This window comes from Kryptolebias marmoratus, linkage group LG3, assembly GCF_001649575.2.
Source record: "Kryptolebias marmoratus isolate JLee-2015 linkage group LG3, ASM164957v2, whole genome shotgun sequence".
Taxonomy (NCBI): Eukaryota; Metazoa; Chordata; class Actinopteri; order Cyprinodontiformes; family Rivulidae; genus Kryptolebias; species Kryptolebias marmoratus.
Window position 1 is genome coordinate 19235567 of NC_051432.1, and position 18016 is coordinate 19253582.

The window sequence follows — 18016 nt, forward strand, 5'->3', positions numbered from 1 at the left end:
CCCCCATGTGCTGAAGGCATAACTTAAACAAGAAATGTGTAAAAAACTTATTAAATAAAACAAACAAACAAACAAAAAGCATTTTAATAGAGTAAATGGCACAAGGGCATATTGTAATTGTAATTCAGCACATTTTTTAAACACAATTTAGAGCACAGAGAGATATGTACAGAAAAAAACAAACAAACACAACAACAAAAACATTCCAATCTTTAAGTGATTTACTAAGTCCAAGACAACTATATGTGCAAAAGCATTTGCTTGTCTCCCTTCACGTGTATATGAACTTGACTGACATCCCCTTCTTAACCCACAGGGTTTAATATGATGTTGGTCCACCCTTTGCAAATATAACAGCTTCCATTCTTCTGGGAAGGCTTTTCACAAGGTTTAGGAGTGTGGGAAATATTGATCATTCTTCCAGAAGCATATTTGCGAGGTCAGACACTGATGTTGGACAGAAGGCCTGGCTCACAGTCTCTACTCTAATTCATCCCAAAGGTTTTCTATCGGGTTGAGGTCAGGACTCTGTGCAGGCCAGTCAAGTTCTTCCACACCACTCATCCATGTCTTTATGGACCTTGCTTTGTGCACTGACGCGCAGTCGTGTTGGAACAGGAAGGGGCCATCCCCAAACTGTTCTCACAAAGTTGGGAGCATGAAATTGTCCCAAATGTCTTGGTATGCTGAAGAATTTAGAGTTCCTTTTACTGGAACTAAGGGGCCAAGCCCAACTCCTGAAAATCAACCCCACACCATAATCCTCCCTCCACCAAACTCTACACTTCACACAGTGCAGTCACAGAAGTATCGTTGTCCTGGCAACCACCAAACCCAGACTCATCCATCGGATTGCCAGACCGATAGTCACTCTAGAGAACACAGCTCCACTGCTCTAGTGCTTTACACCACTGCATCCGACGCTTTGCACTTGGTGATGGAAGGCTTGGAGGCAGCTGCTCGGCCACGGCAACCCATTCCATGAAGGTCTCTAAGCACTGTTCTTGAGCTAATTTGAAGGCCACATAAAGTTTGAAGGTCTGCAGCTTCTGACTCTGCAGACCTCTGTGCACTGTGCACCTCAGCTTCCACTGAGCCTACTCTGTGGTTTTATGTGGCTTACCACTTTGTGGCCTAGTTGCTGTCATTCACAATTGCTTCCACTTTGTTATAAAACCACTGGACTCCACTGGAATTCACTGAGCTCCTCAGAGCGACCCATTCTGTCACAGATGTTTGTAGAAGCAGTTTGCATGCCTAGGTGCTTGATTTATTTACACCTGTGGCCATGGAAGTGATCAGAACACCTGAATTCGATGAATTGGTTGTATCAGTGAATACTTCTGGCAATATTATGAATTTTGATCCCTGTTGAAAAAAAAAAGTATCTAAACTTAATTAAATTTGGAAGATTTGTCAACTTTATATTGGTTTTGTTAATGCACGTTTAAATTGTCCTTAACATGTTAAAACCAATCTTGAACATCTAGTGTAAAATTGAGCTTTAATACATTGTATCTAAAGCTATTTTCTAATTTGTTGTTTAAAAATGGGATCTGTAAACAGGACAATATGTCAATGTCAATTAAAAGTTATAAAATGAAACAGTAAAATGAAACAGTGAAATGGAGAAACACAGAAAAATATCATTTAGGGTTAAAAAAAGATCAAGAACTTTAAAATTCCCTTGAAATTGTAAAACATATATTCTTGTGTATTTTAAGCTTCTACTTGTGGATTGTCAGCTTCCCACTGTCCTCATTAAAGCACCGAACTAACCTTCATCCCACGGATACACCTTTGACCTCGTTAATGTAGTACAAATCACTCAGATGTCTTTACAAGCCTGATGTCTTAAATTAGTGCTAAATCATTTTAGACTGTAAATTATGTTTTCATGAATCAGTTTATTAATTGTTGTACATGTGAGACAGACCATTACGGCTCCATTTTATGAGATGGGAGATGTAAAAACACACACACACACAAACCCAAGTCCTCGGAGCTCCTGTTAGCCTCACTGCAACTGCTCCGTATCTGAATCATAACACGTCACCTCTTAATAGAAGACATTTTTCTGACAGGGATCAATAAAGTGTCATCTTGTTATCAGAAGTGTGTTATTATTTTCCATCAGGCTGCTGTTGTGTATTTTAATTTTCAAAGAATGGGGGGAGAGGGAGACACAGTTGATGGAAGGGGGGAAAGCAGTGATTGTAAAACACCTGAGTGAGCAGTTAAGGGCTTGGAAGGCTTGAACAGAAGTAGATGTATTAGGCTGTAAAACCCACTGATCCGTGCTCGATGTGTTTGACTCTGTCTTATGTTTCATATCCACTCGCCTTTGGAAAAGAACATGACTGTAATACTGTCATAACTGCTCAGATGTATGTCATGTTTTATGAACGTATACTCAGCCAACAAAAGAATCTGCTTCGAAGTAAGACGTTATTGGAAGTATTACAAAGCTTCGTGTCTGGCATGAATGTAGTTAATATCTATCATATTTTATGTGACCAAAAAGTCTCTTCACAAGAATTTTGACACTAGAGAAATTGCATTTTCTGTAAAAATTAAGTGTGAATGCTGGGTGCCGGATGAATTAGCTGGTATTTATTGAGAATACATTTTTAAGTTTAAAACAAGCACAACAGAAGCAAAATGTAGCAAAACTGAAGCAATAAATAAATAAAATTAGTAAAACTGTAGCTAAAAGTTAAAATAAACTAAACAGCAGCTAAATGCTAAAATTAGCAAAATATTAGCTAAAAGCAAAAATTTGCCAAAATGTTGCTACTAGCTAATTGTATCAAAACAAATGCTAATTTGTAGGAAAACAGGAGCTAAAAGCTTCAATTAAAAAGACCACTAAAAGTTAAAAGAGGCATAGGAAGACAAAAATAGAACAAGTATACTGAAGTAGATTTCAGAGAACAATGCTTTTGAAGGAAGTAAAGAGATCTCAGCATATTTTAGCAAAACAGCTAAATAATTCAAAAAGTATAAAAGTTGCAAAAATCACAGCCCACTGTTCCAAACCAAACTGAATGTTTAGATATATGAAAAACTTTTAGAAGAAACTATAAACAAGAACATATTAGCATGAATAAAACAAATGTCAACAATATATATATTTTTTGTTCTTGTGTAAAACATTGTTTTGCTCTAGTTGTTTGTGTTCCAGCAGCCTCCTCTGTGGTGCTGAAACAGACAGCTCCTTCTGCGGCTCCAGAAGCATGGCAGCTGTCTCCCTCTTGTGATAGGCTGCACTGTTGCCACATGATATTTCCGTACAGATTGCCAGGGACAAAAACACCAACTCAGATCTACTCAGGGTTGCAGTTTGGCCTGTAGGTAACAGAAGCTGTCACTTACAGGCTGCTCTGTATGGGTAACAGTTTCTGCCTCCTGTTGATGTTTACTGTAGAAGCATCATGTCTGTCTTCATGGGAGAATAGTTTTTCAAGCTGACTCAAGTCTCTTTCACACAAATCCCAACTGAAAATAATTTTATTTTGCTGTACTCTTCTTTTATTTAACCAGAACGATTTCTTTGAGATTCAAAATCTCTTGGGAATCCCATCAAGATGCTGGCCTACAGTACTGTGAAAACGTTTTTGCCCTAAATATTTATTATTATTCTTTACTTTCAAGAACCTTCTTGTAATGTCTTGCAGTGATCTGGTTTTGTCGTTCTTCAGGCTTTCTGAAGGTCTTTCAAAGTTTTTCTACTTTTGCTGCTCTTTTTCTCATTTTCTGTCCAGTCCTTGTACCTGACCTTGAAAGTATAATTGGACAAGTGGAGGACAAAAAAAGCATCAGGTCTAAAACCTATCTGCAGCAGATTAACAGTATTTGAAAGTCAGGCCCTTAAGAAACAGGAGACTCTAAAGAGCTGACACAGTACCTGAGAAATGCATCATTTTTCAGCTGATCACTACATGGCAAGTTTTCCACGAATTGAGTCTCACCTTGTTGATGCTGAGGCACTGTTTTATTTGTCAAATTGTTTTGTCTTTGGTATGTTCCATAGATTTGACTAAATAAATTGCAACAAATGGTGTTTGCATGACAGGCAAACTTTCACACAAATCCAACGAAAAAACGAAAGATCCAGTTTAAAACTGTTCATCAAGTTTAGGAGCCTTTTTTATTCCTGAACAATACATTACTATTAGGTAGATTAATTAAACATTAGGTACTTGATTGGAAATTTGTAAAAAAAAAACAAAAAAACAACCAAAGTCCACTGACAAATCCTAAAGAACCATCGATCAAGACTACTTTTAAAGATTATGATAAAGTCATTCTTTGGATGCAGAAAATAAAGACGAGGGATGACACAGAACTACTGAACAGTTCTGTATAACAAACAAAAATAATTTCAAATAAAATTTTAAACCGACTAATTCAAAACCCGTTGATAAAAAACAAATGAAACAGCAACTTTACTTTTAACAGTTTCGAAAGGACTATTAAAGAATGAACTGACTAAAGTGGTTGCTGTACTTTGAAGATAACTCCAAATATTATGAGCTTGAAAACTGTTTGACCAAACCCTGTGCATATTCCCAGAAAAATAAACAGGTATCTGGATGAAAGCCAAGCATGATCATTTCTGGTGAGATATGATAGACAGCTTGATATCTAAGTAAGTAAGCAGCAATATCACCACAGGCTTTTTTTTCCTATTCATTTTAAAGATTCCTGCAAAGTTCAGTGTTGACCGCACGACCTTGGTTAAATAAAGGAATTATACTTTAACTATGGCAGATAAAAAGCACTGAACACTAATTTAATCTACAAGATTTCACAAAGGTGTGAAAAATATTTCCAGATAAGAGTAGTTGCGATGGTTCTGCTACACTTCACATCCCACACATAAAGGAGCAGCATAGCTGTGGGCTATGCAGTATAACGGCTAACTCACAGAGGAAGTGGATTCTTACACGCAGCATTTGATGATTTCTGGGTACCAAAGTTCACATTTTTCACAATCTTTTACTTGCTTTTGCTGCTTCTGATGTGCAACGTTTCTTGCTGCAGCTTTAGCTTAAAAATTGCTTCTGGTGGAGACCTAAAACAGCTCTTTGGGAGACAGTTGTGACTGTAAAACATGAGCGTTATGATGCAACAGTTGGATCAATCGGTTTTTAAGCTGACATCTGTCCAACAAGTTTTATGTACTGTAGCTGCTACAAATGTTAAAAATATTTATATTTTGACTTTTTTTTAATAGAAATTTAAAACTCAAATAAGCTGTTGGTTGGTAAAATCCATATATGTGTCTGATCTTATACAAATGTTTTTTTTTTTTTGCTGTACTTGTACTATCCTAAGAATAAGAGAAGTTCTTATAGGAACTATGAACATTTGCATTGATTGTTTTGGTTTTCTGGTTGTAGTGGGGGTCTTCTTTTTTCTCTCTTTTTCTTGATTTTGTAATTTAAGTTTTTTTTTAATTGTAGTTTTTATTTCCTGTTATCTGACTATTATTTTTTTTGTTGCTTCCCGTTTGTGTCTTGGTGTATGTTTGCTTGTCACACCTGCTCTGCATTTAGTTGTTCGCATAATTTCCTTTGCTCATTCCCATAGCTTCCAATGAGTTACTTCAAGTTAGTTTTCCCATGTTTGCCTTGTCCCTAAAAACAGGGTAATTTGTGGTAATTCCTACTTTTGTAACATTTTGTCTTTTTTTGCATTTAATGAAGTATTTTTTAGGTTGGTTGGCAGCCCACTTTTATGCTTTTGTCTTGGATTTGTGCCCTTTAATCCCTCAGTTCAAGACAAATTCAAGCGTATCACTGATGGCATAGCTGAAGGCACTATTTTTTGTTAAAGCCTTCATATTTTTCAAACTCTCTGTCCACGAACCTCAAGAGGTTTTGCAGCTTTTAATACAGCTAGACTATGTTCAAACCTGGTGCCCAGATAAAGCCAGCCTCCTAGTTTCTTCCTTCTCATGGTAAATTAAACTGTTCATTTTGTCATCTGAAACAATAAATATCTACTGTAACTAGAAGTGTGCAAAATACTTTCACTTATTCATTCATTCTTTAATTCATTCTGAAAGATCAAGCTGAACTTTTGTCATTTGAGACTTACCTAATTTTGCGAGGCATATCATTAAGCCTAATAACTTTTCATGCACTGAGTGAATTTCAATTAGAGTCATAAAACAAAATCAGAGTGCTCCAAGGAGACACAGAATGACACATGTGAACCGTTTCCAAACAAAATGATGATAGAGTGGAAAGAAGAAAGACAGAAAGCTGACACAGAGCCAGAGCCAGAGCCATACATACAGGTGGAGAAAGGCAGAGAGGGAACAGTCTGCCATGTTGGCTGCCGTTTCTCCTCCTCCTCCTCCTCCTCCTCCTCCTCCTCCTCTGGGGTCTAGAGGACATGTTTAACATTCTGCTCTGCTCCTCCTTTTCTCCTCTCATCCAGCCATACCATCAAGTCCCTGCTGCACTCTGGTTACTAATGGCCAGAGATGAGAAGAGAGGCACAGCAAATCCCTTAATCATGACCACCGCGGTCATTGTTGCGGCCTTGTTGTTGCTGCCTGCCGTGAACTCGTTCTGCACAAGCAAAAGCAAACATCAGTTTGTCTTTTGTTGTTGCATTTCTATTTTAAAACTCTTCCGATCAAAGTCTGCAACACATTCAGTAAAATATCTAAAATGTATATATTTCTAATCAAAATGTCAGAATAGCATTTTCCAGTAACATATTGTTATATTTCCATGAGTTGTCTGCACTTAGTGACGTACAACAAATATGTCTGGTACTCACGGTTAAGTTCTCTCCATCAAAACTCTGAGCAGCAGAAATGTTCGCAGTTTTCTAAACATTCAAGACAAGTTTTGGTAAAAGGCCACTTTGAGGACCAACGGGACAGATCCAGAGCACTGACAGCTTCTTTGTTCACTGCAGAAATTAACATAAAAGATGAGCAGCAAGTTTTCTGGAAGCAAAGCATCCTCCAATATTTTGCACTGTTGTTTACAAAAATGACCCACCCCCTCATCCTCTCCCCTAAAACCTGAAGAGCTATTAAACATCCTACTGGAAACCCTGCTGTTTTATGAAGTGACATTATGGAAGCAGATATTCCTTTGGTGGCCCAGAAAGGATTTGTGTTCAGGCTGTTTGAGGAATATGAGCATGTCTCAGACCATGTCTGAATAAGACTGGCTCTGAATGTATCTTCAGTGAGTGAAGTCACACCTGTACCAGTTCCCATTGCACTTTCTCTTTAATGTACTGATGATGTCTAATTTTATGAATTGTAACTGTTATGGCAAAATCACCAATAATTTTTTAATTCATTGTGGGATTTCTGGAACTCATCTCCAATAGATGTTTTATGACCCACAGCGAGGATCATAAACACCAGCTTTGGGAACTACAAACCCTGGACACACACTGTACTGTAATAACACAATGTCCGAATAAAGCCTTTAGAACACAGGTGTCAAACTCCATTCTTCAAGGGCCGTTGTCCTGCATGTTTTAGATGTGTTCTTGCTTTAAAACAGCAGGTTTAAATGGATGACTTGTTGCCATGCTCCTGGAGAACTTAATGATTTGGTGAGGAGCTAATCAAACCATTTGTATCAGGTGTGTTGGAGCAGAAAAAACTAAAACCTCCAGGACAGCAGCCCTTGAGGCCTGGAGTTTGACACCTCTGCTTTAGAACATTAATGTCAGAGAGACAGATCCTGTTTCAAAACGTCCAGATACTTCAGGATTTTCCTTGACCATTAATTCAAACTCTGGTCACCCCTTCAAATGGCTAAATTGTCATCAGATGTTTCTGATTCCGTAAAAATACAGTAAAGAGGAGGGAGATAATTTTACCAGAGTTCCAGTATGTTGTGTAACTAATGATGTAGCGTGCATCAGACACTGATGTCCATGTAGTTTAAAAAAGATTAACAATGATATTAAACAGGAGAAACATGTGAACTGACCGTTATATTGGTTTTTGTTCATAAAATATTTTTAACAGCATAAAATAGCAGTGAGTTTCACTGATAGAGAAGCATGTAACACTTTGGTTATAGCAGTGGTTCTCAAACCTTTCAGCTTCTGATCCACAAGATAATGATAAAAGAGATTTGAGATGACCACCATCCCCCTGACAAAAGAAAAAATGCAATTTTAAGTATAAAAACTTTGCTGATATCTCTTAAACAAGGGCATAATGACAACACAAATAAGCTTGATACTATTTGCAATGATTATACTTATTTTTGTAATATAATTATTGTAAAAAAATAAATAATTTGCAATTATTTTTTACATTTCTTTTCTGAAGCTTATGAGAACTCATGACTTGGTGTTTCTTGACCCTCAATAAGATCCTGCCCCTTTTTTGGAAATATAACCTGAATAACTTACATTTGTAGTTATGGGTAGCCACATCACCCTCCCCTACAACACCTCCAGCACTTGGTGGAAACATGCAAATTGTAAAAGTACAACTAAAGAAAAGGGCCAAATTATGAAACTGGATTTAGCAGGGTTAGAAGACAGCCTCCACTGACCCTTTACAGGATGAGGTGGGTTTGGCTAACAGATGGAAAGAATGTATGAGTTTGTGAAAACATGGGCTCTGCATTTTAAATTTTAAATGATATAATTTATGCAGATTTCTGTGATTTGGACAGCTCTTAGAGACAGAACCACTAGTTCTGTTTGTACAAGTCTAATTTAGGCCTCTGCTGCTCTTTTCCTTTTTCATGTGCCTGCATTTCTTTACTCTTTCTTTTCACAGTTCTTATTTTTTCAGTTTGTCACATCCCCAAACTCATTTCCTTTATTGTCTTCATTGTCTTTTTTTTCTTCTTTTTGTTTCCCTCTGCCTCTCTCCTCTCTTTCAGGTCCTTGTTGCCTTAGGAAGAACCAGGGTGTCCTGTTCCTCACACTCTCATAATCACGAACTTCCAGTTTGCCTGAATGACTTTGAGTTACCTGCTGCAACCTGGCCTACTTCGAAAGAACCTCCTTTGCTCTGTTTCAGCGCCACCAGCAAAGTCACAGCCAGACGGATGTAGGTGGCGTGTTGGTAAATTAGTAATACAGAGGGGCGAAAAGTGCATGAAAGAGTTGAAAAAAAAAGAAAAGTTTACAAATGTGAATATTATGTAAAGAGCATGTTTACTCATTCAGGTCATCCAGTGCTTTCAGAAAGAGAACAATAAAATGTAAATGTAAACATCTAAATGCTATATTTATGAGGAGAACAGACATTTTTTTCATCTTTTTGATGTGTGTGTGCAGACTCTGTGTTCCTGTTTGTACTGGAGTTTCAGAGGCAGATCAAGATGAGAAATAACCAATTTGCTGCATTATTTCTTATCCATGTTCAACTCTATTCTCATTTCCAGGAGAAACATTTTAATGCAAATTGTTTTATTAAATTGTGTCTACATTTATTCTAAGACACTGCTATAATCACATGCAACAAATCAGACAATCATTCAGGGGACAAGCAGTCTGCTCAGGGACATGGAATGAGTCAGAGTTTACATGGAATGAGCTGGGAACAGTTTCTATTTGTTGCAAGATCATTCTTTATAACCTGCATCTTCATTCCCAGCTGTGTTTATTCCAGTTTACTTTGCACATTAACCGACTTAGTATATATACTTATATATATATTTTTTTCTCATCGAAATTCTGCACTAAGCAGCAACTGGTTTGCTGTGCTCACAAGTAAATATATATATAAAAAAGGATTAAGCTTTAATAATTTCTTCCAAATGAATGAATCAGCTCATTAGAAAACAAAACTCAAAGAGCTTTCAATGATATTATGCAAATTATGTAAATAAAAAGCACTCTATATGTAATATAGGTAAGGTACTTAAAAATATATATTTTCATCTAAATTGTTCCTTTTTTATTCGAACACTTGAGAGAATAATAATACAAAATAACAATAACATGTAAGATTATTATTATTATTATTTATATTATTGCTGTTGTTGTTACTATTATTTATAAACTGTATTGATTTGAAAGTAAATGCATACACTTGAGTTTGATTTATTGCTTTTATTTTGTCCTTACATTTAATCATAGGGTAACAGTAAATCCACCAATCCATCCATCCATCCATCCATCCATCCATCCATCCATCCATCCATCCATCCATCCATCCATCCATCCATCCATCCATCCTTCCATCCATCCATCCATCCATCCATCCATCCTTCCATCCATCTCCAAGCTATTAAAAAGGTGATCGGACTTAAGGCTCTTTTCTGGGAACCAACTCATTTGGCTCAGTTTCAAAAATAGCCATTTCTTTCGGGTCTAAAACGACTTTTTATTGAGCGCTGTTGGTGTAGAGCCGGCTCTGAACCAATTCTTTCGGCTCATAACTGATTCTTTAATTAATAAATGTAGAAAGTATTGGTACATTTTATTGCTACAGATGTTTTTTGACATCTACAAGCTTTATCCACCTGATTTGACTTAAAGGTGCTTAGCACTACAATGCAATATTATAAACAACTTGTTACAAAAACAATAAACAAACAAACAAAACCATGTCAAGACCTTTTCTCCGAAAGGGTACACATATTTATTCAAAATAAATGTATAAGTAATTAATTTTTTTAAGTAATTTTTAACTTTAGGTAAGCATTTTTATGTAATTTGTTCATCGATTGATTTCCTTGGAGTTTTGAAAGAGGTTAAATGATCTCAAGTGGTAAAACTGCATCGGTTTTCAGAGATTACATAAAATGATGAACATTTTTTCACCCACTTTTCAGTGCGGGGTAACTATCTCCAGCCCTCATCAGTTTGTTACATTAACTTTCATTTTCAATAAACAGTACGTTTTAAATCACAGCCATATTGTTAGACTTTGAATTTATGAATATTTGACAAAAATAACCCTGCTTTCATATGTATTTCCTAATGTGAGCATAACTAGATTTTGTTTGTCTACACATGATGTTGTTATGCTGGTATAATCACTGTACAAATAATTTGGTGGTTGAATTACATTTAAAAGCCCTCCAATATTCTTTTATGTTCATTAGGTTTTTACAAGATCTTGTTACTGTGTAATCCTGCAATAAATTGGGGACATTTATATCGGACTGAATATTGTCTATTTCCTTGTGCTACAATGGCAAATTAAGTTGTCCTGACTCATTAGGAGATACTGTATCTGAGCAACTTTGAGCATTTTGTCAATTTGTCTTATTAACTCTGTGGGGAATGGTGACATATCTTCCACAGGGAGAAAGCAACCGTGTGTCAGCTGCTGTCAAACAACAAAGAAGAAGCATTAAGGTCTTTTGAATCCATTGTTGTGTTAATAATTAAAGAACTAGAAATTAAAAGGAAAGTCATGCTTGCTGAAAAACCTTTAAGACAGTGTTGGTTCTATTTGCAATAAGATTTGATAAAAGTTAACTGTCTTTCTGGTCTTTCATAGTTATGAATATCTGGAGGTGTTTTGGTTTGCATGTAGTGGTGCCATATGCTGTCCAAAAAACATACATATACATACAAACAAAGTCTTCAATGAAAAATGAGTTGTGAAACTTTACCAAACAGTGGCTAACCCAGATGTGACACGACTCCTCTATGTAGGAGTGTGTTTCGTACCGTCCTAATAAAACTGCAGAGATGTTCATAAAGACATGCTCCACCGGTTATGAAGTTGACAGCTGCATGTTGAAATGTCCTTTAGGTAAGGTCTACCTTTACTTTGTCTCTCTCTCGCTCTCTCTCTCTTTCAGTTTCTTCCTTGGCCTCTCTCCGGAAGTTAAAGGGCCAGTAGAGCCTGATTAGAATGCAGAGGAGGAAGGCTCTGCTGCAAATTGAAAACATATTGATTCTCCTCATGCTTTGAGGGAGAGGGGGCGAAAGACAGAGGAAGAGAAGGAGACAGACTGGAGCAAAAAAAAAAAAAAGAGTAAGTCTGGTGAAGGAACTGAAAGGGTAAGACCGGTGTGAGCTTCTGTATGTCTTAATGTGTCTAGACTTTGCAAAATCACATACACAGACATTGTTTAAAACCATTATATAACATCTTATGGACTGACAACTCTTATTGTCATAGCAACAATATCTGGACAAGTGTTGAACATGTTTGTATGTGTTTCTTCCTTTTGCATGAGGGTGCTTGCTGTCATGTCCATCTGAGGTGGGGAGAGGCCACAGGATTCCAATAGGAGAGGACAGCGCATAATCCGTACAGATGTGCTGACTGCACGGTTTCCATGGGAACAACCCCCCCCCCACCCTCTCACCACTACCACCACCACCACCAACATTGCTCCTCGCTGTTGCAAAAGCTTGATGAGCTCCTCTAATGCTTCTCGCTTTGTCTTCATGTGTGTCCACGAGTTCCTGCCCGAGCTCTCACATTAGCTGTAGCTCCATTTGTTTTCTTCTAAGTGTTCATGTCAAGTGGGTGTGCGAATGCGTGCAGCAGAAAATGGAACCTGCTTGTCTCATTCTTTAATCAAGGATGGGGCCAAAAACCAACCCAGAGTGGGGTGGGGTGGGGGGTATCGGGGNTTAAACAGAGTGCTTATCTATTCACAATTCGTTATAAAACAAGCAGACACAGGGTAAACACAAGTTATATGCACATAGACTGCATTGCTGGCAGGAATGATTTATTATGTGTTTGTTTGTGTGTGATATAGCGACCAATAGTCATCATTTAAAGGAAATCAAAATAAAAAAGTTTTGTCTGATAAGTAAAAGCTGCCATCAAGTGGTTACTAACTGTCATGACATCTTTTTCTAGTGTTGATGACAAACTGGTCAGTGCGTGCACATGACATTATTCGTAGACTTTAACAGTAACTCTTATCTCTTTTCATAATGACCCTAACTCTCATAGAATGAAAGAAATTAGGCTAAACACTAAAAGATAGCTGGTAATGTCATTCCCCTCCCTCTAGTTTCGATAAAAAAAAGAAACTTATATCAAGTTTGCAAAACTTAACATAACCTCGACGTGATTCCTTCGTTGCAATGAATGGAATAAAAATATTTTCATTATAAGAATGAAGATAATCACGGTTTTGTGAAGATGAACGTCGCCGCGGCGGATTTACGACAGTTCCGTAAACATTAAACCGTCGCAATTTACGGCAGCTGCAGTTGAACCGAGGCGCAGCCGTTATAAGGTAAAGTAACAAATAAATTAACCAGGACTTTGACGTTATTTTAGAAATTCGTCCTAAAGTAGGTGTTACTCCATGTCCCTACGTTTTATTTATTTTTTTGTTTGTTTTATTTTCTAAAGTCGACAACGCCTTTTGCAGAATTGCGTGACGCTAACATGCTAGTCAAAAGGCTCAACTCAGAACTAGTGAAACTATAAAACTCAAGCAAAAGACTTTTTTTTTAAATTATTCTCTTTGTTGCGTTTTCAAATGTCTTGGCACTGGATGTTTGAATGTTACACGGCGTAAAAAGGGGGGAAATTCAAGACTGTTACCTCCAAATGCAAAGAAAGTTTCTCGATGACCCGAGAGTGATTTATCTGCTCGGTTAAACTAGAGTCTCTAATAACGCAACAAATCTCTACAGAACTTCCAAGACCAAATTACTTTTATTGAAATGAATTATCACTGTCCTGTCAAATCATTACAGCCATAATAAAAGGCGTGCATGGTAAGATCTGCCATTTGTAGCACATTTGTGCTGGAAACATTTTGTGCAGATGATGGATATTTTTAAAATAAAATATTTAATGTCATGTTAATAGCAATAACAAATCATTTAAACTGGTTCTTGTTTTGTTATCTCTCTGTCATGGTTTTCTTTGGACTTGATGTTGTCTTTTTTCTTATCTTATTGTGTCCTTGTTTTTGAAAATGCAGCTCAAAGTATAATGAAGAATTACTGCTCTTTATATAATTTATCCAGTCTTGACTAAACACTAAGTACACACATCAGTTACTCCTGTTTTTTTTTTTTTTTTTTTTTGTGATGACCTGACTTTGCATCACTGTAACTTGTAGATTTGTTGAGTACAACAAAAAAAAAGAAAAAAAAATCAAAATAAAACATTGTTTCTATGTAAAAGTTTTCATTCAGAAAAGCTGTGCGTTTCTTTTTCTTAACTAACCACTGTTTGTTTCAACCATGCAGGCGATGCACATTGGATTACCTGGTGCACAGACGCTGCAAGTTGGGTTCACAAAAGCTTTGATTTGGGTGAGTTTAAAAATGGTTCATTAGAAGGAACTTTATTAACACTTATATTTGAAAAACACAATGCAGATGCAGCCGTTGGTTAATGTAATAATTAACACACCAGCAAAACGTCAAGAACCATAGCATTATAAATCCTCCATCGCGTATCGTTGACTCTGTTTTTCTCTGTGTGTCCATTCTTCTTGGATTTTTTATGTTTTGGAAGTTAATGATACCTGTTCCTTATACAAGTTTGTTCTTTTAGTTTACTGTATATTTTTGTTTTGTCCACTTCCTTTGGTGCGCTGATGGTATACTCAGTAACAGTTTCTGCCAGGAAAACAATGAAAAATAAGTTGGATTTCCTAGTCAGGAAATAAAACATTAGACAAAGTGCCAGTCGAGCATTATTAACTAGTTCTTCTGATATAAAATGATAAAACCCAGAGGGACACAGCAAAACACAAGTGCAAAAGAATTCCCTTCCCACTTTTGAGCTACAGTAGGAGCAGCAGGATTTGATGTTGAAGTTAAATAGAGAGGAGGAGGTTGTGTAAGTGCAAGCAAAGCTGAGTATGTCTCATTTAATCGATTTAGTGCTCGTTGTTACTTTATTTTTTTGTTGTCGTGGTTTCTCTTTCCAGACGGTGCTTTTGAGTTTGTTTATGTTCCAACTGCTGAGGACTGCAGGACTGCGAGCATTCTCCATGGCTTCTGAGACTTACATATCGGGCACGCACTCTGCAGCTTTCGTCTCCTGTCCAAATGAGACCTTTGCTAAAGACTTGGCTAGGTGATACAATGAGTAACATGCCTTACAGCAGACTTGCACTTGGTTCAGACAAATACACACTGCATGAGCTAAAACATCTTGGACTACATTTTAGGCTGTCTTCCAGCAAAACAACACAGTTAGCAGGATGTTTCTTTTTCCTTAAGGGTTACTTTTTGTCTCTTATTGTTTCATTTTGTTTTGTTTCAGGGGTATTGTGGAAAAGAAACTAGCTGCTTGTGTGAACATTATCCCAGCAATTAAATCAGTGTAAGTTTTACCATCCCAGCTTGTTGTTTCTGTGTCAGAAGCCTTTTTTTGTTATGTTTACTAACAAGTGTTTATCAGGTAATTATATATATATATTATAGTGTAATTTTCTTTCTTTTCTTAAACAGGTACATTTAAACAAAATCATATTTTTTGCTCCCCTAGATACGAGTGGCAGGGAAAGATCGAGGAGGACAGTGAAGTGCTTCTGGTGAGTCCTGAATCCACCTGGTTAAATAAATTCAATTTAAAACAATGTAATTAAATCATAGTACATTTTTTTTCTTTCTTTTTTTTACTTTTTGATGCTTATATGTATTTGTTAAAAACGTTAGCATCAGTTGAGCAGTTGTTGACCAAAAAAAGTGCAACAAAAATACTGCATATGAAACAAAATCACAGAATGCGTAAACAATATTTTGATGAGCTGTAAGTTTAAATCTGCTTTCTAAACTGCTTTATTTAATTTATCTTTTATACAGCAAGACATCATTAAATGAGCTTGTATTAAATGATCAAATGAAATTATATTGATAGTTGAGTATTGTTCAATAAATAAACTGTTGGCAAAGAAAAAAAAATAACAGGCCAGCAGGAGCTTTTTCCAGGAAATAAGGAATAAAGGAGCTTCAACAACAGAAATCTGGGGCTGAAAAGAGTTCTGGGAGACATAATTTACCCCCAAGAGTAGCTCTAATAGGGAGGTAGCTCTTTCTGAATTACCTGTTTTTTAAACTTGGCGTTGCAGCGCTGAACATTTCTAATTAGACGAGCATCTTATTTATGCTTTCCCGTCTCAGTCTTTTAGCACAGGAATAGTTATTAGTGCGTTCACATCGTGCAACATTCCAACTCTGCTATTCATGGCCACTTCAATCAGATGGATTAAGACTGTATTCACTGCGAACTGCAGTGAAGGATGAGGCTCAGGAATGAACAGAAACAACTGCAATTGTGGGAAAAAAACCCATAAAGCTAACTAACACAGCAGATCAAATTTAATTTCTAATATAAAATTCTTGCATTTGAGATCCACTGTTTTCTAATAGTCTACAGTTAAGTTCCACTAAAACAAGACTTTGATGTCATTGGGACAGCTGCATTGCTTTTTGCATCCGTGTATGATGTTAATGAGTTTAGTTAATGCGGATAAGTTTAAAGAAACAAATCATAAACCTCTCCATGTAAGCATTTTTATTGAAAGGTCTTCATGTGCCTCCAGAAACGGTGCTTAAAACCCTGTATCCAGACAGTCATGCTGTTTAAAGTTTGAACTTTAGCGTTATCATTTCTCCTGCATTACTTCGAAGGGGCATTAGGCATCTTTCAGTAGACAGATCTCAGAATTTGTGAAACCATTATCATATTTGTCACGGACCCATATCCGGACTCTGTGTTCCTCCCATTCAGATGATCAAAACGAGAAGTTCCAAAGTGCCCGCTCTTGCTGAATATGTTCGGTAAGTTTTTATTTAACCTATCCATAAAAAAAAACAAAACATGTTGCTCCAGCTTAACAAGATAATTGTGTTGACGATCGGCTCTATTAGCTGCCATCGCCTGTACAGTCAAAGAGTACAACTTTAAGTACCGGTGTTCATATGTTCTGACATATAAACACCGGTTGCCTCGCATGTTGTTTGCCTCACCAGCTCAAACCATCCCTATGAGGTGGCCGAGGTCATCAGCCTGCCCATCGACCAGGGTAACCCGCCTTACCTGAAGTGGATAGGAGACTTTGTGCCAGAGTAGAGGTGGACTTTTACAAAAGAACGTAAGGATGGATCTAAAATTATTCTGAAGCAAATTTCTCTAAAGGCCACTACTAAATGTGTTTCACGATCATCAACATTTGAAAAAACAAAATAATAATGACCGTTGTGGTATTAAAAAAAACCTGTTTTGTTGCAGCCATCATGAGTTTTGCAGATAAATATTTTTTTCCTTCAATTTTTTTACCACTAGATGGCAGCATTGTTTTTTTCTTCTTCTTGTTTGAAACCTAAAATGATCAAACTGAGCAGTTTTCCTATTATCTCAGTGAGTGTTACATTGTGAAATAAATTTTTATTGATGTTTCTCTTTGTAACTATGTCTCATTTATGCTACATCAAGCTGTACGGATGTTTTAACAGAGAATTTCACACACATGACTAGGTTGTACTCAACATTTATTAAGCCCACTGTCAACACACAACACTTGGCTTTCATCTTTTACCAGAGTTCACACAAAATATAAAATATCTTATTTCTCAAGTTATTAGTCTGTTTTTTTTTCCCCCTATTTTGAACGTCTTAAATAAACGATGAAACAAAGAGTTCACGATAAACTACAACAGTACTCGTTTGACTAATACAGCTGAATTAAGACTGAATAATTCAGATTTACTCTGATTTAATCATATGTACGTGTGTCACACTTTGACACCCTCCTTAGGTTACAACATATTAGCATTTCTGTATTAGAGACTGGAAAAGTGTGTTTTCTTCTTTTTTATATGCACAAGACTTCTTGAATAAAAATTTAAAACATGCTTTTATTAATTTATCACAGACTCCAAAAAAAAAAAACATTTGAATGAACAAAAACTGAAAAACACCATTCAGAGGCATTGTATCATCACAACGAATGATATTTTACTCCCCATTACAGTTTTTCTTTACTCCTTACTTTAAATGAAGATTTATTAGTTAATTTGTATAAAGGTGCAACTTGGATATATGAACACTCAGCTCTGCAGATAAACAAAAGCTCTAACAAAGCGTTTAAGTGGGAACAAC

At 36.6% G+C, this 18016-nt stretch overlaps 1 protein-coding gene across 1 annotated transcript; it reads left to right on the forward strand.

Moving 5' to 3' along the window:
- The first annotated feature begins 13043 nt into the window (after positions 1-13043).
- On the forward strand, positions 13044-17491 carry LOC108249136 (protein CutA homolog). Its single transcript, XM_017438349.3, has 7 exons — positions 13044-13178; positions 14149-14214; positions 14838-14986; positions 15176-15235; positions 15401-15446; positions 16646-16695; positions 16888-17491. Exons 2-7 carry the CDS (start codon positions 14152-14154, stop codon positions 16985-16987), a joined length of 468 nt encoding a protein of 155 aa, XP_017293838.1. The 5' UTR covers positions 13044-13178; positions 14149-14151; the 3' UTR covers positions 16988-17491.
- Positions 17492-18016: the final 525 nt, after the last annotated feature.